The sequence below is a fragment of the Linepithema humile genome, chromosome 2, assembly GCF_040581485.1.
Source record: "Linepithema humile isolate Giens D197 chromosome 2, Lhum_UNIL_v1.0, whole genome shotgun sequence".
Lineage (NCBI taxonomy): Eukaryota > Metazoa > Arthropoda > Insecta > Hymenoptera > Formicidae > Linepithema > Linepithema humile.
Window position 1 is genome coordinate 11592671 of NC_090129.1, and position 24490 is coordinate 11617160.

General features: G+C 41.5%; 2 protein-coding genes and 1 pseudogene across 2 annotated transcripts; 1 reads left to right on the forward strand and 2 right to left on the reverse strand.

The window, feature by feature from the left end:
* Positions 1-491: 491 nt before the first annotated feature.
* On the forward strand, positions 492-1763 carry LOC105667535 (uncharacterized). The gene has a single exon (XM_012359373.2). The coding sequence runs from the start codon at positions 492-494 to the stop codon at positions 1761-1763; it is 1272 nt and encodes a 423-aa protein (XP_012214796.2).
* A 9749-nt stretch (positions 1764-11512) lies between these two features.
* LOC136998275 (uncharacterized) lies at positions 11513-15643 on the reverse strand (annotated as a pseudogene).
* A 5382-nt stretch (positions 15644-21025) lies between these two features.
* On the reverse strand, positions 21026-21850 carry LOC136997633 (uncharacterized). Its single transcript, XM_067348535.1, has one exon. The coding sequence runs from the start codon at positions 21848-21850 to the stop codon at positions 21026-21028; it is 825 nt and encodes a 274-aa protein (XP_067204636.1).
* Positions 21851-24490: the final 2640 nt, after the last annotated feature.

A 24490-nucleotide genomic window follows, 5' to 3' on the forward strand; every position in this document is an offset into this window, starting at 1 on the left:
ACATTGGAGAAGCTGGTGGACGCGTATCTGAGGGAGACAACTCTGTGGAGGTATTCTTTCCATAAAAATCAGCACGTGTATCGTCCGGGCTATTCCACCGAGACTGCTGTACATCAGACGGTAGCGTTTATTGAGGAGCAGCTGGAAAGAAAGGGCTACGCAGTGGGTGCTTTCTTGGACATAGAGGGCGCCTTTAACAACACACCGCACGAGGTAGTGTGTGAGGAAGCCGCCAGAAGAGGTGTTCCGATGAAGCTCGTCGAGTGAATCCGGGGCATGCTAGGAAGGCGTGTGATGACTTCGCTGGGAACTGCGAAGGTTTGTGGTTGGGTGGGAAGAGGCTGCCCGCAGTACTTTCCCCACTTTTATGGTGCCTCGTAGCAGACGGATTATTAAAGGCACTAGACGATGGAGGCTTTACTGCACAAGGCTACGCGGATGACGTGGCAATACTTGTGCGAGGCCTTTTTCTAGAGACGCTTTTAGAGCTCATGCAGAGGGCACTGGAAGTCGTAGAGGAGTGGTGTCAGAGAACGGATTTGGCGGTGAATCCACTAAAAACCGGTCTTACTGTCTTCACTCGCAAATACAAGGTGGGCACCATTGTGGGACCCACTCTTGGAAGAGTAAGGTTAATTCCGACCGAATCAGTAAAATATCTGGGAGTTATCCTGGATAGGAAACTGCTTTGGGAGGAACACCTTCGTAGCCGATGCAAAAGCTTGTGCCAGTATTTTTGGATGTGCAGAAGGACCTTTGGCCAGACTTGGGGTTTGAAACCGAGTATGATACACTGTATCTACACAGCCATACTTCGCCCCAGACTCACATACGCAGCCGTAGTATGGTGGACTAGGGTGCGAAAAAAAACAGCCAAAGTTGCGCTGAAGCATGTCAGGGTTCTGATTTTGAGAGGGGCCCTGGGTGCTATGGTTACAACACCAGTGGCGGCGATGGGCGTAATGTTCGGCATCAAGCCGTTTCACCAGGTGGTGGTGGCTGCTGCAGCAATGGCGGCATACCATCTGAGATGCGAACTAAAATGGAAGAAGGAAGCCTGGCATAGGAGGCTACCAGAAGACGTTCTGTTGGATTCAATATTCGAGATGCGACAGGACAGAATATCTATTATTCGGGCTTCTGATAGGCGCTTTAAAGTGCATATACCGAGGCCGGAGGAGTGGGAAAAGGAAGGTGGAAACTTAGGGGCTCGAGTGCGTGGAGGGGATGTCTGGTATACGGACGGCTCCAAGACGGACACGGGCTCCGGGGCCGGCTTCTTTGGCAGTCGAGAGGGATGGAAGGAGAGCATTTCTCTCGACAGTTATGCCACGGTATTCCAAGCGGAGATTGTGGCTATCCTAAGCTGTGCTCAGACCGTGCGGAGTAGGGAAGAAGCGGGAGAGCACATCAGAATTTGTACGGACAGCCAGGCAGCCATCAAGGCACTGGGGGCTCCGACAATAACATTGCGGTTGGTTCAGAAGTGCAGAGGCGTTCTGGACGAATTGGCGAAAGAAAAAGAAGTCATCGTTACCTGGGTGCCTGGTCACTCAGGCATCCAGGGTAATAAATGTGCGGACCAGCTGGCAAGAGCTGGTTTAGAAATAACGATGGTAGGACCGGGGCCGGCTCTGGGAATCCCCTTTTGTCTAGGAAGGGGGAGGATCAAAGAATGGCTCCGCAGAGAACATCTAAGACACTGGAAAGTGGAATCTGAGTCCAAATGTAAACAGGCTAGAGCACTGTTGAGATACTCCTAATAGGGAACTGGCTTGGAGCATAAGGGCTCTGAGTAGTAGAGATGCCAGATCAGCGGTACAGATACTAACGGGTCATGGCACTTTAAACTACCACATGTACAAACTTGGGCGTAGCGATACATCCAGATGCAGGACATGTGGAGACGACGAGGAAACAAGCCTTCATGTACTCAACGACTGTCCTGCACATGCAGGGCTGAGACACAAGATGCTGGGCTCAGCACTACTTGGGCCCGAGCAGATCAGGGAGCTGCCGGTGAGGGATCTAATTCTCTTTTGAAGGAAAACAGGTCTCTCATGAGTAAGTCTATGAGGGGAGGCAAAATGGACAATGTCTGGGTGCCGCGGGCGGTGCTTCGAAAGAGGAACGTCCCCCCGTTACGTTATGTTATGTTATGTTATGTGAAATGTTTTTTTCGGCGATAAACACAGCGTAACAAATTTCTGCTGCTTTCTTTCACTCATCAAACGACTCAAATTCTTTTTCTAATATATCTGATTCGCTTGTTTTTGAATTGCTTTTTTCAGATATTTTATGTGATTCAGATACTGCGTGACGATGAATTTGTTGTAAGTCACCAACAATAACAATTTATTACAAAGTATACATTTTTATTACAAAGTATACATGCAAATGAAGATATATCATGTGGCACTTCGCGTAGCAATGGCTTATATAAATCTATGTCCAACCATTGTTGTCGAAATTTTCTTTTTCTTGATTTTCTTAGTTCCGTCAACAATGTACCTTTTTTCTCTTTATGACATTTAGTCTGTGCATGTCTTATAACATGCGACAAACAGCACGTAAAATTTTTTTTACACACACGGCAATGAAAAAGGCTTTCGTCGTTATCTACTTTGCTTATCCAATATTTAAATCGCTCATCATTAAGCCTAGCTTCTGAGAAACTTTGTTTAGATTTTTTACTTAATGGCTCATACATTTTTTGTGTAAAGAAAAATAGACAAAAATGAAGAATCAAAGAAGAGGAAGAAGACAAAAAATAAAAGAGATAATTTATAGAAATCGAAAGTTTACTTGGATATTTTCAATACAGCAACTAAAGATAATCACAGTAATAATGACGAACTGTCAATGAGAACTCAGCATTGTGTTATGATATTATATGAATTATATGATATGTTGACAAAGCATACGAATAAATAAATATGACCCGTGAGACAAACGAATAAGGAAGAAGTGTGTTAATAGAGATTTTCGGCAGACGGCTAAGAATTCAAAAAATCGCGATAAACATAGACATAAATAATAAACGGCAGATTTTGCGATAATCACAAATGCAACATAACAATAATTGATACACGGCGATCTAAAACTTATGAATTTATATGCAGAATCTCTTGATGTTTTTATTTCCCTAATAAACATAATTCTAACTCTTGAAAATTATATCTAATTTAATACTATAATATTGTCATTAATTTAACATATATAAATGTAACAAATTGTTTGAAATTTTAAGTTTTATATTTGTAAGTGGATACATAAATGATACAATTTGAGACATAATTAAGATTGCAACATAATGTACATATCTTTATATTAAACTTGCACTTTGTTGCAATATTGCAAAATAATTTTCCATTTTTCTATTGACAATAGCAGTATTATTTCTAAAATTATTACTTATACATATGCGAATATTATTAATAAATATAAAATAATATTTTTTAGCCAAAAAAATAGTATCTAATAATTAAAAACAAATGTTGAAAAAGGAAAAAAAAGTTGCTAAAATCAGGTTTTGAACATGGGACTTCTAATACTCTGGGCACTCGCCTTACTCGATTAAAAAACGCTTGCTTTTCGTATTTGGGGTTCGCTGTATCAGACCGACACTGTCGGCTCGGTGGAAGGGAACCGGTATATCCATCTTTCTTGCGCGTATATCCGTCCACTCTCTTCTGTTAGTCGAACGGCCAAACGCACACAGACGCGTGACGTAAGTAGTTCATGGTTGTGTTGGAGAAGCCAGAGTATGCACTTCTGGCGACACTGCTGCAGAGTTATTACTCAGTTCAAAGGCCCTAATAGAGAGCTCGCCTTGAAGCGAGTGAGTGAGGAAAAGCTTGCGACGAAGTTCTTTTATACCGCTTTGATCAATCCTCGATCGCGAGAGAGCCTTACACCGCCTGCGCAACCTGGTGGTGTATCTGCAAGCTCAGAACTACCCCTAAACTACCCACTAAACTCCACCCCCGTTGCGTAGCCGTCAGTTGCCGTTTGTGGGGGATGGCCGGGAACCGCAACGCATTACATCCGGCAACCCCCCCTCCCCCCCCCCGACTGCCGGTCGCCCGACAACAGCAAAATATGTGTGGGAGGAAGTTCCCACACTCCCCCTCCACCCTCGATGTAAAAAACCCCTTGGGCTGTGGCCCAACGATCCCGCTTACGGGTACGGACAGAGACCAAAGTCCCCCCTCAATCCGAGGGGGGGGGGTGGTCCGACACTGCCCGCCCCGTAGGAGACTCTCCCCCTCCCTTCCGACTCCTCGGGCTCGATTTACCCGGGGATAATTGAGGAGCGGAAAGGGCGCGAATCTTTTGGGGCTGGAGGGGAGAGCTGGATTCCCCCCCCACTACTCCTAGAGCGCTTTTTGGCCAGGGTCCGCGAGGACTGCGCCCTCGCGACCCGGGAGCGCCGGGGGGGGGGGGCTAAAGGGGCCCAACCCATCTTTGCGGGGCCTACCCTGTCCCTTGCGGAGCAGCCACCGCCGTTCGCTCGCATCTCTTTGCAAAGGGCGTGACGGGCCTTGACTAGACCTAGAGGGGGCCCAAGGTTCCCCTAGTAGGGGGTCCCCCCCCTACTTCCATCTATATTACACACTAAATTTAATTATAATTAATAAAATATTTCTGATATTAAATAATAATTATAATATTATTTAAATCGTAGACGTTTTTTTTACTTTATTTTTTATATGAGAGAAGTAGTAAAAGTGCAAAGGACCCCGCACAAACCTTATGGAAAATGGATCTCAGTCGAATCGACTGAAAATGTAGTATAATGTAGTTCATGACGTCCTGATCAAAAGTGTCTATGGGCACAAAGTCAAAAAATGGACAGTTTCCGAGATACAGAGCGTCAAACATCGCGAAAATGCGTTCATCGGCTTATGGTAATGTTTACGATGGATGATAATGCTGGTACCGTGTATATGTTTTGTGTGCGTGTGTGTGTGTGTGTGGGTGTATGCGTGTGCGATTGTGTGCGTGTGTGTGTGTGTGTGTGCGCGCGCGTAAATGAAAATTCCGTTTTAATTGATTGCCATTTTTATCGATTAAATTCTAAGAGCGTTTAATTCCTTCATAATAAAAACGTACAACTAATTAACGTTAATCAAGCAATTACCGTCGGCATTAGAATTACCCGATGTGCACCGCGAGGAGGTTGCGCGATCGGAGTTTACACATCATTTGGCCCTAAAAAGAACCGATTTCTTTGTCGAAAATGTTCCGTGCGTTTCTAGTGTCCGTTATGCATGGTTATATACGTTTATGATACATTAATGCAAGTTGGTCTTTTTTAGAAGATGTCAGATATAGCACGTTATTCATTTCGTATCAGAGTATCTGTTGGTTTGAGTGTTTGTGCTTTAACATAAGACCAGCTCAGTCTTAAAACATTCCCGGAACCGAAATAAAAAGTGGCAATAGATTATGCATATAATAGATAATAGAATGCAATCTAATCTAAACGTCAATGACTTCTGGTACAATATTTACATTTTGTTGTTGCGGTCTGTTTGCTGCGTCATGTATGGACTCGAGTAGTCTTGTTGAGGGATAGCGAATGTTAACTTGATGGCGTGCGTATCCCATAAACCATAGGACACTGGCAATATGCGCACAGGTACCAAGAGTTCGAGCGCCGGACTTACACGTACAGTAGTAGCCTACAAGGCTACTCATACAATGAGAGTACGTTCGTGATTATCCATCCCATCGTCCACCTCATCATCATTAGTCGGTTGGTATGAAATCCATAGCTGATATTTCATTGCCTTGCGGAATCGTGAAAAAACTCTAATTCTTATCAATCCTGGCTGTGGTAATCTGTTTACACCTCTTAACATTTCAAGTTGAAACTCTTCTTTCTCGTCTCTTTGTAATTTATCTTGCACATAAGATGGTGCTAACTTGATTTAATATACACCAACTGTGAGATTTTTTAGAAACTCCACCGTCAAGACTGGAAAATCAAGCAATTGTGCAGCATCCAAACGAACCCACCTTTGAGCATTCCTGGTTTTGAGATTTTCCACCTCAACCATTGCTTGGACGACGTTTGGTTCCCTCACTTTGTCAAGTAATTGTTGGGCCATTTCAGCATTGGCTTCTTCCATGAGAATGGGCGGGTGATATCTGTTAATAATAGCTCCGGTAAAAATCTCCTAGATTTGGAAGATGCTGGATTTGTATAATTTTCTCAAGGAATTCGAAAATGGATTTAATGTGCCCATTTCTAGTTTCTACTATCCACCTTGTCTTTGTAACCAGTCGCGAATCATTAGCATCCTCTGTGGAGAGTTGACGCTCATCCGGTTGAATAATCGCCGGCATTTTCCACAGAATACCTAAGCGGGCAAGTAGCTCAGTAGCATCCCGGTACCCCCTATCTACTATAACAATATCATTTTCCTGAAACCACGTTGTCATTCTATCAGCATCTCTTACAAATTCATTCTGCAGAATACGAGCGTCATTATTCCAGCTATCAGAGAAGTACGGCCCTTGAATGTCGAGTATATAGCCGTCAGGTGCAACTATCAAAACAGGTTTCACTAAGTGTCGCCCCTTATGAACGGAGTATGACTGCCGAAGAGATCGAAAGTTACTACTTTTTGGAATATACGCGTAAGTACCGTCGATGGATGCAATTACTCGGGGAATTTGAGGTTGTGGATTATACAATTCGTTGGAGAACTCCGTCACATGTCTTTCGATATAATTTTCTCTTGTAATTGTGTCAAATCCAATATTGTTAGGAACAAACTGTCGCATTAATGATTGTCTGACGGTGGCAATGGCCAGACTTACTGCTTGTCTACTTGAATATTGGAACATAGCATTGAGAAAATCATCAGAGAGTCCCTGACGCATTTTACACAAGAACATCAGCAGGTCCTTTTTGCTGATATACCTGTAGCCACCTTTGCAGGGTATTCTTTCACAATAAGTAAATAGTTCTCGAAACTGTTCTTTTGTCACAGGGCAGAAAGATTCAAATTCATCATCAGACAAACTATTCTCATCGTCAATTCTCGTCATATTTCTTGCCACATTACGAAGTCCTTGCAAGAATGTTTGGAGTTGTGGTCCTCTAATTACGTATGGCCTGTTAACAAAACGCAAACCAAGTAACAATGGTTGCAAAATAAAGCCTCGCTCATCTAAATGATGTCTACATGATTTCACATTTTCAGGAATATAGATATTTTGTAGAATAAAAACATTAGCTTTGCATTCGACTGATAACCTGTGTATATCATTAGCAACATTGCAAATCAGACAAGTACTATTTGTAGTTTGCGTCAATACATTCAGTCTTAAGTAAGTAGGATCTTGTTCCATTGCAGCTACTTCGTTACGAATTGATTGATTACAGTTAGTGCATATTCTTGTGAGATGTGTTACATCAAGAGGCGGCCTATGAAATCCATCTCGTCTCAAAATAGCTATTTCACGTTTGTCTGCATTCTCATCTTCATCTATTCGGGTCATTAGCCGAGGGGCAAATTGTCTGTCACAAACGTAACAACGTAAAAGATTTCTGAACGCCATATTATTTTTTTGTACTAAAGACACATTCGTGAATACGATTGCCCTTAGTGAAAACACGATCAGTTATGGGATGGTGACTGCTAAGCAGTTGCAAAAATTGAAAATGAAAATCTATTACCTTATTCTTCAAACCTTCCAATTTTTGCAACTGCTTAGCAGTCACCATCCCATAACTGATCGTGTTTTCACTAAGGGCAATCGTATTCACGAATGTGTCTTTAGTACAAAAAAATAATATGGCGTTCAGAAATCTTTTACGTTGTTACGTTTGTGACAGACAATTTGCCCCTCGGCTAATGACCCGAATAGATGAAGATGAGAATGCAGACAAACGTGAAATAGCTATTTTGAGACGAGATGGATTTCATAGGCCGCCTCTTGATGTAACACATCTCACAAGAATATGCACTAACTGTAATCAATCAATTCGTAACGAAGTAGCTGCAATGGAACAAGATCCTACTTACTTAAGACTGAATGTATTGACGCAAACTACAAATAGTACTTGTCTGATTTGCAATGTTGCTAATGATATACACAGGTTATCAGTCGAATGCAAAGCTAATGTTTTTATTCTACAAAATATCTATATTCCTGAAAATGTGAAATCATGTAGACATCATTTAGATGAGCGAGGCTTTATTTTGCAACCATTGTTACTTGGTTTGCGTTTTGTTAACAGGCCATACGTAATTAGAGGACCACAACTCCAAACATTCTTGCAAGGACTTCGTAATGTGGCAAGAAATATGACGAGAATTGACGATGAGAATAGTTTGTCTGATGATGAATTTGAATCTTTCTGCCCTGTGACAAAAGAACAGTTTCGAGAACTATTTACTTATTGTGAAAGAATACCCTGCAAAGGTGGCTACAGGTATATCAGCAAAAAGGACCTGCTGATGTTCTTGTGTAAAATGCGTCAGGGACTCTCTGATGATTTTCTCAATGCTATGTTCCAATATTCAAGTAGACAAGCAGTAAGTCTGGCCATTGCCACCGTCAGACAATCATTAATGCGACAGTTTGTTCCTAACAATATTGGATTTGACACAATTACAAGAGAAAATTATATCGAAAGACATGTGACGGAGTTCTCCAACGAATTGTATAATCCACAACCTCAAATTCCCCGAGTAATTGCATCCATCGACGGTACTTACGCGTATATTCCAAAAAGTAGTAACTTTCGATCTCTTCGGCAGTCATACTCCGTTCATAAGGGGCGACACTTAGTGAAACCTGTTTTGATAGTTGCACCTGACGGCTATATACTCGACATTCAAGGGCCGTACTTCTCTGATAGCTGGAATAATGACGCTCGTATTCTGCAGAATGAATTTGTAAGAGATGCTGATAGAATGACAACGTGGTTTCAAGAAAATGATATTGTTATAGTAGATAGGGGGTACCGGGATGCTACTGAGCTACTTGCCCGCTTAGGTATTCTGTGGAAAATGCCGGCGATTATTCAACCGGATGAGCGTCAACTCTCCACAGAGGATGCTAATGATTCGCGACTGGTTACAAAGACAAGGTGGATAGTAGAAACTAGAAATGGGCACATTAAATCCATTTTCGAATTCCTTGAGAAAATTATACAAATCCAGCATCTTCCAAATCTAGGAGATTTTTACCGGAGCTATTATTAACAGATATCACCCGCCCATTCTCATGGAAGAAGCCAATGCTGAAATGGCCCAACAATTACTTGACAAAGTGAGGGAACCAAACGTCGTCCAAGCAATGGTTGAGGTGGAAAATCTCAAAACCAGGAATGCTCAAAGGTGGGTTCGTTTGGATGCTGCACAATTGCTTGATTTTCCAGTCTTGACGGTGGAGTTTCTAAAAAATCTCACAGTTGGTGTATATCAAATCAAGTTAGCACCATCTTATGTGCAAGATAAATTACAAAGAGACGAGAAAGAAGAGTTTCAACTTGAAATGTTAAGAGGTGTAAACAGATTACCACAGCCAGGATTGATAAGAATTAGAGTTTTTTCACGATTCCGCAAGGCAATGAAATATCAGCTATGGATTTCATACCAACCGACTAATGATGATGAGGTGGACGATGGGATGGATAATCACGAACGTACTCTCATTGTATGAGTAGCCTTGTAGGCTACTACTGTACGTGTAAGTCCGGCGCTCGAACTCTTGGTACCTGTGCGCATATTGCCAGTGTCCTATGGTTTATGGGATACGCACGCCATCAAGTTAACATTCGCTATCCCTCAACAAGACTACTCGAGTCCATACATGACGCAGCAAACAGACCGCAACAACAAAATGTAAATATTGTACCAGAAGTCATTGACGTTTAGATTAGATTGCATTCTATTATCTATTATATGCATAATCTATTGCCACTTTTTATTTCGGTTCCGGGAATGTTTTAAGACTGAGCTGGTCTTATGTTAAAGCACAAACACTCAAACCAACAGATACTCTGATACGAAATGAATAACGTGCTATATCTGACATCTTCTAAAAAAGACCAACTTGCATTAATGTATCATAAACGTATATAACCATGCATAACGGACACTAGAAACGCACGGAACATTTTCGACAAAGAAATCGGTTCTTTTTAGGGCCAAATGATGTGTAAACTCCGATCGCGCAACCTCCTCGCGGTGCACATCGGGTAATTCTAATGCCGACGGTAATTGCTTGATTAACGTTAATTAGTTGTACGTTTTATTATGAAGGAATTAAACGCTCTTAGAATTTAATCGATAAAAATGGCGATCAATTAAAACGGAATTTTTATTTACGCGCGCGCGCACACACACACACACACACACACACGCACACACGCACACAATCGCACACGCATACACCCACACACACACACACGCACACAAAACATATACACGGTACCAGCATTATCATCCATCGTAAACATTACCATAAGCCGATGAACGCATTTTCGCGATGTTTGACGCTCTGTATCTCGGAAACTGTCCATTTTTTGACTTTGTGTCCATAGACACTTTTGATCAGGACGTCATGAACTACATTATACTACATTTTCAGTCGATTCGACTGAGATCCATTTTCCATAAGGTTTGTGCGGGATCCTTTAAAAAAAAAAAAATTGTTAATTAAAATAATTTTATTTTATTATAATAATATAATGAATAAATATTCACTAGAATAAATAAAATGAATGAAAAAAAAAGCATATAATAGGCAGGGATTGAACCCAGGTCGACAGCGTGATAGCCCAGGGCTTAAGGGGATCCTACGGCGACGGTCGAACTTCGATAGATTAGCGCCCTCATCTAAGTGTAACTAAAATTGCCGATAATACCGACATTTTTAATTCCGATACTATTATAATATATTACCGACAGTAATTATCGACAGTTATTACCGACAGTAATATATGATTCATGCATGTCAGAACAGTTTCAAAATTGTGTTCAATACGTGAAGGCAGATCACATATTTTTACAGCTCTATTACAGCTCTCGTACGCGTAGCTTATTGAAGCTTATCTACCGTATTGCTGATAATAACCTCAAAAACATAAATATATGTCTGTCTTTATTGCATAGTTTAAATAATTTCAACATTGCTTACATTGACATGTATCTTTTCATATATCTGTCAAGAGGAATAATTTCTTTTTTAGCCACACACACACACACACACAAAACAATACACAATACAAATGTGTTTTGTGTGTGTGTGGCTAAAAAAGAAATTATTCCTCTTGACAGACATATGAAAAGATACATGTCAATGTAAGCAATGTTGAAATAATATATATATAATAATATAATAATAATAATATATACATAATCATTATATGTGAAAAACAGCGACAGAATATAATGAATTTTTTTAAATATACTGAATAATAAAAATATAGAATGGGCCCCTCCATCGCCCATTCTCGTGAGAACGCAACCATATATTTCTTTCGTCTCTCCGATTATAATTTAGTGATATTGAGGCATTTTTTTTGTAATCGATAATCTTGTATTAGAATAGATTATCGAATAATATATGAATTATTTTGGAAAAGGCAGCAGTTTATTGCTTTCTATAATTTTACAAAAATGCTCTCTCATGCATTTTACATCTTTGGAGTATTTTTTCTCGCAAGGATTGCCTCCTAAGACTATAGTCGTAGCGAAAGCTGCAGCATAAATTCCACAACTGATTCCATCAGGTTGTGTTTGAACCTTTTCAAAAGTTATGTCAAAACTTGAGTTCACTTTCGGATAGCGAAGATGTATATAATTTTTCTCTTCAGCTACCAATTTATCGTATGTACAGCCAGGTAGACTATCGTACACACGCGAAGTTTGGTGCCGTCAAAGAAAATACATCTCCAGTGATTACTACAATTTCCTCCAATTATTTGTAAGCTTTTGTCACTATGACTAGCTTCAATTATATGGGGGTATTGTAAATATAGTACACTTTGTGTTTCGAAACAAGAAGTTTCTCTTATAATGCGCAAAAATTGATCCAACGATTCGTCATTCAATTGACTTGTTATAGGTAAGACATTCTTTTTTATCGAAGAGAAAGAAATAAACGTATCATCTAAAAGTTTTTTATGTCTTACCATATCATCTTCAGTTATATCTCGTTTGTTACTTGAATAACTTACGATTATGCAGTCATCATCTTGCTCTTCATGCAGAGCAAGAACAGCAGGATCAATTATTGCTGCCTCCATTGGCGAAATGTTAGGTTTCAATCGTTTTCTCTCTTCCATGCCATTTTCGTTTTCTGCTACTTTTCGTCTACTTGTTCGACTAAGTATTTTTTTGGCTGCTTCTTCTTTAGCTTCTATAATATATCTTGGATTTCTGATAGGCATATGTCTATTATGACGACTATCCAAGATTTCTGGAAGCATGCATTCGTTATAGAAGCGTGTCAAGAAAGGTAGCATTTGATTTTTCCAAAAAATATTGTCTACATCAATGCGCAATATTTTCATACTTTTTGGAGTCCAGACAGCAAAAATACAATATTCTCGCTGTGTTATATTTAACTGACCTTGAATTTGATAATAATATCGATGATTCTGATTCATTTTTTGCGGATTTTTTTTATCAAAAATAGCTTTTAAAGAAGGCAATGTCTCAATGGCTTTTTCAACTGTTAAATTTTCAGCCGACAGAGGACATTTGATTTCCACTAGACCATTTCCATCAATAAGCCCGTCTGGGGAAGCACCCAAGCATGGATTTTCAGTATCGATGAATAATCCGCAAGGAATCACTTCTTTATTTAATTGTAAAGCCAGTTCTTTCTTTGCTACTTCTTCATTATCACGACCATATTTTATGGCTGCGTTATCAATGTATGGAGGATATAAAATGGCTTTTACCGTTGCTGCACAAGACGTTGTCGATCTCATGCGACATACGGTTCCAAAATTGGATGCCGTCAACATTTCCCGTCTCAATGATAACCACAATTCTGATTTACTTTGATTTCTTGTATCGAGTTCGATTTTTTGCCAGTTTTTCGCATTTTCTAACAACTTTTCTAAATGATTTTGTCGAAGTTGTTCGAATACATGGGATGAAAGATCCGGTTTTTGCGATTGCGGACCGTAATATCGATCTGTTCCTGACTCTCCTTTGAATTTTTTTGGCATTCCCTGTGCTTCTCGAGATTCTCTAGTTTTCGCAACTTTTATTTGTCGTTGTTTTTCAAGATTCTCGACAATAGGCGGAACAATCTTATCCATGCTTTTATACAATTGCGTAAGAACTTGTTGCGTATTGTATTGCACAATTGCTCCCGCAATTCTAGCATTATAAGAGCCTCGTTTTCCAAAATTAATGCGTTTTCCACCAATTTCTTTGCAGATTATCGAGTTGAACGATTCTGCAGGATTATTGTTAAAATTCAGCAACAAGCTGTCAGAATAACAGCTTAAATATGAGATTGCTTTTTCTATTCTTTCATACAGGCCGTATGATTTCAGATGTGGTACATAATTTGTTGTCGTTTTACCATTTTCTGTGCATATACGACCGCGTGATTCACATCGCTTATGTTCGCCAAAAATATGGCTAGGAATGTTCAATATATCTTGTTGTAATTCTATAGCCTTATGATGTTGAGGTGTTTGTTGCTCTTTTCTTCGTAGCTTCGCTGCTTCTTCTACTTCTTTTCGAATATTCAAAATGTTATTTTTTATAACATTTCGCAACGCTACAAAGCCACGTTGTTTTTGCGCTTTTGGCTGAGTCGTTTCTGCCACAGCTTTTAGCTTTTTACACAAATTGCGAAGCAAATGATTGCTGCATTCTATTTTTTTTACAGTTACCATTTGTTCACAATATGGTTTATTATCATGAATGGTCTGATATACACTACTATCACCATCGGCGATAACCGTTTTGTAAATCAAACCATGCATTTCGAGGCTACATTTAAAACCTTCTGCGATGGCATCGCTCTCCATTCTTGTGGAACTTGCATTGCGATCAAAATTTTTATAGCATTTGTGAATTCTTGGTTTGACACCTTTTCGATCTGCCATATCACATATTGCGCAAAATTTATTGCGAACACCAACAAAGAGAACTTTTTTGGTATAGTAACCAATTATGGCTCCAATACCGGAAAGAGAGTTATAAGCATTGCCGTATGTTCTCTTCATCCAACTACCATCTGCTACTACAGTTATGTACGGAATACCGTTTATAATATCATTTCTCTCGAGAGCGAGTTGTTTTTCAATTTCACCAGCCATTTTCATATTTTCCATGGCTGTTTTTTGAAAATCATCGACTATATTGTCTCTGAATGTGATGTACGTTGATTCGGACATGCAAGGAACATTTATGGCTGCACACAGCTCATTCAGCTGGGCATAACCAATTCCTGTTGTAATAGTTGCTGCTGCAACAGCTGTGTTAATGTCCAATATTTTCGGTTTTGTGGGTTCTGACCAGATGCTGTCTTTATAATGACACATTTGGCATTGGAAAAACAACTGCGTCATTAACCCACGGCGACGAGAATTTATGAGTTTCCAATCTTTAAATTGGCACTCTATTCCTCGCGCATGATTATTAAATGTTCTGTGGATTTCACTCCACATAAAAGCAATATCGACAATGCGACGGCCTTCAGGCAAGTTTTCTTGCACACCATAAGGGTCTAGAAGGGCTTTATTATCAATAACAAGAGTATCGTTATCGTCGCAATTGTCAATATACGTACCTTTATTTGATGTTGGCTCCATGCACAGCATTACTTGGGTACTACTTTCCGAATCCATCATATTGGGTAATAATCCCACTGATTTATGAAAATCAATGGATTCGGTGCTAGTATCCTTTGTAAGCTTTGTGTTCATGGAGCCACTTATCTTTTGGGCCCCTATCTCCTTCCACAACTGTCTTCTACAAAGAGAAATAAATAGATTATTTCGCAAAATCTTACACAAAAATAATATATGCCACATTTATTATATTTTTTAAAATAATTATACGTTGAATACATTTAGTAAATCTTTTTTAATAATTTTTTTGAAAAGTAAAACCCGCTCTGAAAAATAAGTGCAGTCCTTTGTTTACAGCCTTACATAATATCTTACATAGCTATAACTAAAAATTATTTTATATAATACAATATACTAGCACAATACATCATGTTTTGACATAGCTATAATTAATAAACCAAAGCGCTCATGCAAACCGCATTTGGTGCAAAATATTTAAAGCAACCAGCACACGAATTGATCGTCTCTGGCATAATTTTTGTATAACCAAAGCGCTCATGCAAACCGCATTTGGTGCAAAATATGCAACCAGCACACGAATTGATCGTTTCTGGCATAATTTTTATATAACCAAAGCGCTCATGCAAACCGCATTTGGTGCAAAATATGCAACCAGCACACGAATTGATCGTCTCTGGCATAATTTTTGTATAACCAAAGCGCTGATGCAAACCGCATTTGGTGCAAAATATGCAACCAGCACACGAATTGATCGTTTCTGGCATAATTTTTATATAACCAAAGCGCTCATGCAAACCGCATTTGGTGCAAAATATGCAACCAGCACACGAATTGATCGTTTCTGGCATAATTTTTATATAACCAAAGCGCTCATGCAAACCGCATTTGGTGCAAAATATGCAACCAGCACACGAATTGATCGTCTCTGGCACTAACTACCGTACATAATATATACACTACCGTTAAAAAGTTTTGTCCATCCAATTTTTTTGCTTTTTTATAGAAGTTATTATTCTTTATTTTTTTGCGAAACTTTTTTTAAAGTTTCTCTGAACAGAGTTTCTCTTATGAGTTCTTTTCTTAAAGAAATAAAAGTGAAAAAATTATTTAGCTCCAAAATAATAAGTAAAAATAAATAATTTTTCGTGAAAATGTAAGAGACAAATACTTTTGAGCGGTAGTGTATATATAATCAATTTTTTTAAATCAATAAACAAAGGACTGTATTCTTACTTTTCAGAGATAGTAATTATTTGACGATTATGTTTGTACGTAATAAAATAAGTGATTAAAAAGAGAGATGATTAAATAAAAAGAAACACACGCGGATTACACATTTATTACGAACATACGTGCACGTAATGAATAGATATAACTAAATATACAGAGAAAGATAAGAAAGAAAGATAAAGAGAAAGAAAGACAGTGAGAGAGAAAAAGAAGTGAGCGGGGATCTGTATATCTTCTCCTTTACATTATGCAACAAAACAACAACACTGGCAATGAGAAAGGCGATGGATTATAATTTTATCTTTCTTTTTATATCTCTCTTTCTCATCTTTCTCTGTATATTTATATCTATTCATTATGTACACGTATGTTCGCAATAAATATATAATCTGTGTGTATGTTTTTATATGTGTGTATGTTTTTTATAACTAGACGTACTAACCTTTGATACCATCCTCTCTTCGTGGAAAGTCTGCGAGCACCGAGAGGCAAGCATTTTTCATTGTACTTGCGTCCCATTATGTACTCTAACGAAATGTACTTTCCACTAAACAAAACAGTAATTCAGTAAATACTGTAAAAACACTACACAATTTTCGGTCAACACGTTATAACACGGTGTAACGGTTGACTAGTTTTCGCGCGCTATTCTCCTATAACATAATGCATGTCAATGCGCGGCAGCGAGATTTTTCTGTCCGCGCAGTAAATACCTATATATTACTGCATATATAGGAATCGCGCGGTTGCTGTTATTATGTATATAAAATGCGCGTCTTTTAATTATACATAGAATTCTCGAAACAAAATAATTATTTTGATTAAATTATTTTGATGATTTGTGAAAGGCATTTAAAATTTTTTATTACTTTTCTTTAAAAAAAAAAAGTTAATAAATTCACATGTTGAATATTGATTGAATCAAACTAATAACTATTATAGGCGTATTGCCTAAGGATTGTGTTCGACTTGGTTGAAAGATATTGAGACCAATTTCTTAGAAAAATATATTTTATTTTTCCTCGTCAGAGAAGTAGAGTAATGTACAAGTTTTGTGTTTGATTTGATTAAGGGCGCCAGAGGCGCTTTCTCGGCAAGAGTGTAAGGCCGAGAATCAAAAGAAAAATTGACGGGCGCGGTAAGAAATTACCGGCCGCGTCTTAGTGTGTTGAACGGGTCCTAAAAAGGACGGTTCAACTGAGTTAGCTCGTTGCAGCCCCTTTCCCGGCGTCGGTGGAACTCCGTTCGGGAAGTGGTCTTCCGTCTGACAACTGCTCTCTGAGCAGGCTCTGAGCGGTGAAGTCTGTACTGCGATGGATCGAGTCTCTGGTGTGCTGGTGGTGGCAACCGTCTCGGCTCTCGGAATTACGGATTGCTCCGTGTACCGAGGAGAGAGAGGTCTCCGAATTCGGATGTCGCCTTGAGTGAGCGTGTCCCTTGGTGGTCGAGTCAACCGGACGCAGAACTCTAGTGGGATTAATTTCCACACTAGAGACTGAGGAGGTGACGGCGAAAGTGGAGTATCCGCGGGCCGCTTGGTTGAAGTGCGTGGCCGATGCTGGGACTCTGCTTTCTTTTTACACGCCTTGCGAGGCAGTGTGAGAAAAACGGCGAGACTATGTGTCTCTGTTAGATTCTGCCGAGGCAGAGTACGACTCAGTTCAAGGGCCCTGGGGAGAGCTCGCCTTGAAGCGAGTGAGTGAGGAAAGATCTGCGGAGCAGCTCTTTTATATCTCGTCGATCGAAGCTTGATCGCGAGAAGGTTCTTCACCGCCTGCGCAACCTGGCGGTGGGTCCGCAAGCTTGTAACTGGTAGAAGGCCTGCGGCGCGTAGCGGCGCCGCGATGTATTATACCGCGTCAGTGCAGCGGTGTGGCGGTGAGCCGCCACAGGACCCCCTTGGCAGTTTTTAAGCCTGGAAACGCACGGTTGGTTTTGAAGTTCTGCCGCTCCTCGTCTTGTTGGTTGCGGAGGGCTTTGGTTGGTCGGCTGGTGTTGGTTCGATTGGTTGCTCATCGTCGTCCAACGTGTAAGCCGGTTTCAATCGGTCAATCGAGACGTTGATTGGCTTGCCGTTGACCAATAGCCTGTAGACTTTGTCGTTTCTGCTTAAAACGTTAAATGGTCCGTCGTACGGTTGCTGTAACGCTCTGGTCGGGCAATCGTGTCTGACGAAAACTTTTTCCGATGTGGCCAGGTCCTTGTGTACGAAGGTGCTGCGGTGGCCATGGCGTCGTAAGTGTGGACGGAGTTTGTTCATTTTTTCTTGTAAATGACGGACAAACTCGTCCGTTGGCTGCTCGTTACTGGTTTGGTCCAAGAATTGTCCGGGAATCCGAATAGTCTCTCCGAAAACTAATTCTGCTGGTGTGGCTCCGATGTCCTCTTTTACTGCGGCGCGGATGCCTAATAAAATGACTGGAAGAATTTGCGTCCATGCTTCTGTTTCGTGGCTTTTGATAGCCGCTTTGAGTTGCCGGTGTAGTCTCTCTACCATGCCATTGGCTGCCGGATGGTACGCGGTAGTTCGGATGTGTTGCGATCCGGTCAGTCTGGCCAACTGCTTAAATAGTTCCGACTCAAACTGCCGTCCCTGGTCCGTGGTGATTCGTGCCGGCGCTCCGAAACGCGCAATCCAGTTTTCAAATAAGAGGCGAGCCATCGTTTCTGCGGTGATGTCGGACATCGGGTATGCCTCTGGCCATCGTGTGAATCTGTCAATGATTGTGAGGCAGTATTTCTTCCCTCGAGATGGAGGCAAAGGTCCGACGATGTCCATGTGTATATGCTGGAACCTGCTGGTAGGCCCCAAGTAATTTCCTGTTGGTGAAACGGTGTGTCGGTGGACCTTTGATTTCTGGCAGGGAATGCAAGCCTGCGCCCATCTGCGGCAATCCTTTTTTATTCCGGTCCACACGAAGCGCTGCGTGATCAATTTGACGGTGGTTTTTATCCCGGTGTGCGCGAGTCCGTGCAAATGCTTAAAGATTTGCTTTCGGAATTGTTGCGTGACGTATGGTCGTGGGATGCCCGTCGATGTATCACACATCAGTTTGATATCTGTGCCGGGAATTACGGTTTCTTTAAGCTGCAACTTCGTATTCCCTTTGAGTAATGCTTGTATTTCGGCGTCGTCTTTTTGAGATTTTGCGAGCTCTGCAAAGTTTACTGCTTGCTGGACAGCCTGCGTCCTCGATAGTGTGTCTGCTACGATGTTATCCTTTCCCGCCACGTGTCTGATGTCGGTTGAATACTGCCCGATCAGCTCCAAGTGCCGTGTCTGCCGCGGTGAGCTCTGCAAAGGATCTTTTCGAAATGCATACACGAGCGGTTTGTGATCCGTGTAAATGATGAACTCCCTTCCTTCTAACCAGTGCCGGAAATGTTTGATTGCTGCGTATATCGCCAAGAGCTCTCGGTCGTACGGACTGTACTTTTGTTGCGCGGTGGTCAGCTTTTTGCTGAGGAACGCCACCGGTTGCTGTCCGAGTTTTCCATGTTGGTGGATTACTGCTCCGATTGCGAAATCTGAGGCGTCGGTTGTTAAGGAGAGTTCTGCTTTCGGGTCCGGATGTGCCAAGAGCGTTGCCCGTGCAAGGCTTTCTCTGCACGTTTCAAACGCTGCCTCTCGTTCTGCGCTCCATTCGATTGGTGTTTTCCCGGGTCTGTTCCCTTTTAGCGCGTCATTCAAGATTGCTTGGTCTATGGCCGCTCCCGGAATGAATCTCCTGTAAAAATTTAGGGTTCCGAGGAACTGCCGCAGCTGCTTGACGGTGATCGGTTTTGGAAATTTCCGAATGGCCTCGACTTTTTCCGGTAGTGGTTGCGTCCCTTCTGCTGAGACTTGGTAGCCCAAAAATGCTACGGTTTCTTTTCCGAACACGCATTTTGCTGGGTTTAGTTGAATTCCGTATTTGCTGAGTCTCTGGAACAAAGCTGTTAAATGTGCTTTATGTTCGTCAACGTTGTGAGATGCTACCAGGATGTCGTCAATGTAGGCGTAGCAGAAATCGAGTCCGCGTATCACCTCATTTATGAATCTCTGGAACGTTTGCGCTGCGTTTCTCAACCCGAAAGGCATTTTGAGAAATTCGAACAGACCGAACGGTGTGGTGATTGCCGTTTTTGGCACGTCTTCAGCGTTTACCGGAATCTGGTTGTAAGCTCTAACCAGATCCAGTGTAGAGAAAATTGTTTTCCCGTGAAGAGCCTGTGTAAAATCCTCGATGTGCGGAATCGGGTATCTGTCCGGCACCGTTCGGTTGTTGAGCTTCCTGTAATCGCCGCATGGTCGCCACGTGCCACCTTTCTTCGGTGCCATATGCAACGGTGAGGCCCATGCGCTCTTGGACGGCGCGATTACTCCTTCTTGCAGTAAAAGATCGAACTGTTGTTTTGCTTCTTTTAGCTTCTCCGGCGCCAGTCTCCTCGGCCTGCATGCTTCCGGTGGTCCCGGTGTTGTTTCGATGTAATGCATCGTTGAGTGCGGCGCGGATTCCGTCTTTCCGGTTGGTCTAGTGAGCTGTGGAAATTCAGCCAATAAGGCGTGAAAAGCTGTTTCCTGTAGTAATGTCTTAATCGATGTTTGTCCGGTTCTGCTCTGCAGGCTGTTTGTGGCCAATCCCGTCGTAGCGTCCAAAAGTTTGCCTCTCCTTACATCCGGCAGGAGATGGAAATGCCCAAGGAAATCGGAGCCGATGATTGGCTGTGTGACGTCAGCTACGATGAATTTCCATTGGAAGGCGCGCCTCAATCCGATGTTGAGCTGAAGCGCGATCCACCCGTAGGTGTGAATGACAGTTCCGTTGGCTGCAAACAGGGCTTGCGTTGCTCCGGACATCCGTCCGCGTACCATCGAGCGCGGGTAGACACTTATGTCTGATCCCGTGTCGATGAGGTACCGAACTTTTGTTTGTCGCTCGGTTATTACAAGGCGGCATGGTTTCGGGTCCGGGCCGTCTGCCGCCATTGATTCCGGACCGTCTAGTTTTCCGTTTTTTCCTTCTTCTTCTCCTTGTATGTACAAGGCTCTGTACACTTTCTTGCCTTGCTGCCGAATCGCCGATGGAAAAAGCAAAACTCGCTGTCTTCTTCCGAATTTGATTTGGTCCGGCTGCGGCTGCGCGATCTGTGGCGCTGTTGTTTGTGGCGGTGCTCCTGCCGGCCCAATCGCGTGTTGAGTGCGGCGACTTGCTTGACCAATGCCTGAATCTGGTCCTCGAGCGAGCCGGTAGGTTTTGATTTCGTCTCCTTCGGCTTGTCCAAAACTGCGACTGTTCGGCATGTGACTTCGTAGACACGGTCGGCCTGTTCCGCCACGTCCTCGAGAAGATCGTCAGCTCGCGTCGCTAGTATGATCTGCATTTGGGCCGGTAAACGCCCCAGCCATAGCGTGCGCAGGAGTTGATCAGGCACGGCATTGCCCGCGAGCGTCCTTAGATGGCGCAGGAACTGCGATGGCTTTCGGTCGCCAAGTTCCTCTCGCTCTAATAATTGGCGGATGCGGTGTTCCTGTGAGTCGCTCAGCCTTTGAATGAGTGCCCTTTTTACGGCTTCGTATTTCCCGCATGTCGGAGGATTCGTTATCACGTCTTTGATTTCCTTGATGTATTTTGTTTCGATTTGCGAGATTGCGTACGCATACTTGGTTGAATCCGACGTGACGGCGCTCAGCAGGAACTGGCTCTCTAATTGGGCGAACCATAATTCTGGTTCCTCCGGCCAAAAAGGTGGTACTCGCACCGATACTCTGCCGATTTGTGCTGCGTCGGCGCCTGGCATATCGCCGGCCTTCTCTGATTGGCTCATTTGCTTTAACCAGTCGTCGGGGTCACCAGTTTATAGGCGTATTGCCTAAGGATTGTGTTCGACTTGGTTGAAAGATATTGAGACCAATTTCTTAGAAAAATATATTTTATTTTTCCTCGTCAGAGAAGTAGAGTAATGTACAAGTTTTGTGTTTGATTTGATTAAGGGCGCCAGAGGCGCTTTCTCGGCAAGAGTGTAAGGCCGAGAATCAAAAGAAAAATTGACGGGCGCGGTAAGAAATTACCGGCCGCGTCTTAGTGTGTTGAACGGGTCCTAAAAAGGACGGTTCAACTGAGTTAGCTCGTTGCAGCCCCTTTCCCGGCGTCGGTGGAACTCCGTTCGGGAAGTGGTCTTCCGTCTGACAACTGCTCTCTGAGCAGGCTCTGAGCGGTGAAGTCTGTACTGCGATGGATCGAGTCTCTGGTGTGCTGGTGGTGGCAACCGTCTCGGCTCTCGGAATTACGGATTGCTCCGTGTACCGAGGAGAGAGAGGTCTCCGAATTCGGATGTCGCCTTGAGTGAGCGTGTCCCTTGGTGGTCGAGTCAACCGGACGCAGAACTCTAGTGGGATTAATTTCCACACTAGAGACTGAGGAGGTGACGGCGAAAGTGGAGTATCCGCGGGCCGCTTGGTTGAAGTGCGTGGCCGATGCTGGGACTCTGCTTTCTTTTTACACGCCTTGCGAGGCAGTGTGAGAAAAACGGCGAGACTATGTGTCTCTGTTAGATTCTGCCGAGGCAGAGTACGACTCAGTTCAAGGGCCCTGGGGAGAGCTCGCCTTGAAGCGAGTGAGTGAGGAAAGATCTGCGGAGCAGCTCTTTTATATCTCGTCGATCGAAGCTTGATCGCGAGAAGGTTCTTCACCGCCTGCGCAACCTGGCGGTGGGTCCGCAAGCTTGTAACTGGTAGAAGGCCTGCGGCGCGTAGCGGCGCCGCGATGTATTATACCGCGTCAGTGCAGCGGTGTGGCGGTGAGCCGCCACAACTATATTATAATGTACATGTATGTAATTTCTATCTTTATTTTATCATATCATTCTTTATATCATATTTACAACTTTTTAATTATGCCAATATTCAGAATATTCAATGTTATATTGCATATACAAAGTATCTAATTTTTTTATACGTATCTGGAAACCATGAGGTTTTAAAAACAAATATTTCAGACGAAAGTTGTATGATTTCGAGGGGGACATAAAATGAATTGAACGAACTTCTCCTACATAAAGACATTTTGCAAATTTGGAGTAAATTCATAAATTTATTTCAATTCATTACGTTTTTTAAATTGCAATTATCCTAATCTTTTTATGTCTATAGATTCTATATAACATTCTGTAACGTAAAAAGTTATAAGAGTAGTATAATCAAAAATTTAATGGTTTACGAGATATTTTATATCTTTTTATACAAAAAAAAATTAATATTTTAACATAAAATACAAAATATCTAAAAACATTCAGTTTTCGGTAATCTTACCTTAATACTTTTATGCACAGAATAGTGACACGAATCAATAGACGAAAAAAAAAAACAGTTGTTTCCAAGAAGAAATGTGTAATTTGCAACATGCAGCTGCATACTTTTTCCTAAAAACAACTATATATATTTTTTTACATCAGTTGATTCGTCTTATTATTCTGTGTATAAAAGTATTATAAAATTACTGAAACACAGAATGTTTTACAAAATATTTTGTATTTTATGTCAAAGTATGTAAAAGATAAAATATCGCGTAAACCATTCAATATTTGATCATACTACTTTTCTAACTTTTTACGTTACATAAAATGTTACATAGAATCTATTGACATAAAAAAATTAGGGTAATTCCAATTTAAAAAATTTAGTTTGCGTCCAAATTCGCAAAATGTCTTTATGTAAGAGAATTTCGTTTCCATTTTATGTCCCCCTTGAAACCATACAACTTTTGTCTGAAATATTTGTTTTTAAAACCCTATTTCCAGATATATATAAAAGAAAATCAGACATTTTCTACATGTGCAATATAACATTCTGAACATTGGCGTAATTAAAAAGTTGTAAATATTATGATATAAAGACTGATAAAATAAAGATAAAAGTTACATATATGTACATTAATAAAATATAGTTACTAGTTTGATAAAATTAATATTCAACTTGTGAATTTATTAACTAATTTATTTTATTTTCTTTAAAATTTGCAAAAATAAACGATCCAGAAGTTATTTGGTGCGGGCATATATCCAGAAGGTGCAGATGGCGCGGACACATATCCTGATTGTGAGATCAGACGATACGAATTACGTTGTCTGCCTGGGGGGGGGGGGGGGGGAATGGTGCAGGTATGTGTCTCCTCATGTCCAATGTTGACGGTGCCGACTCGCCTTTTGCGAGAAAAGACCGTGCGTCCTACTCGGATTTGAACCGAGTTCGTCACGGTGACAAGCTCGCATTTACCAATGTCGCTATGGATCGTACTGTGTCAGTATATGATACTATAACGGTATTTTTGTTGCAAACATATGAGGGCACGGATCTAAGAACTCGCTTTGCGCTCGAAATCGTGTAAAAATATTGTCCAAACGTCTCAGAGCATGAAAATTTTGAAAGTTGCAATTAGTTTTTTTAAATATAGACTTGTAGAGAATGAC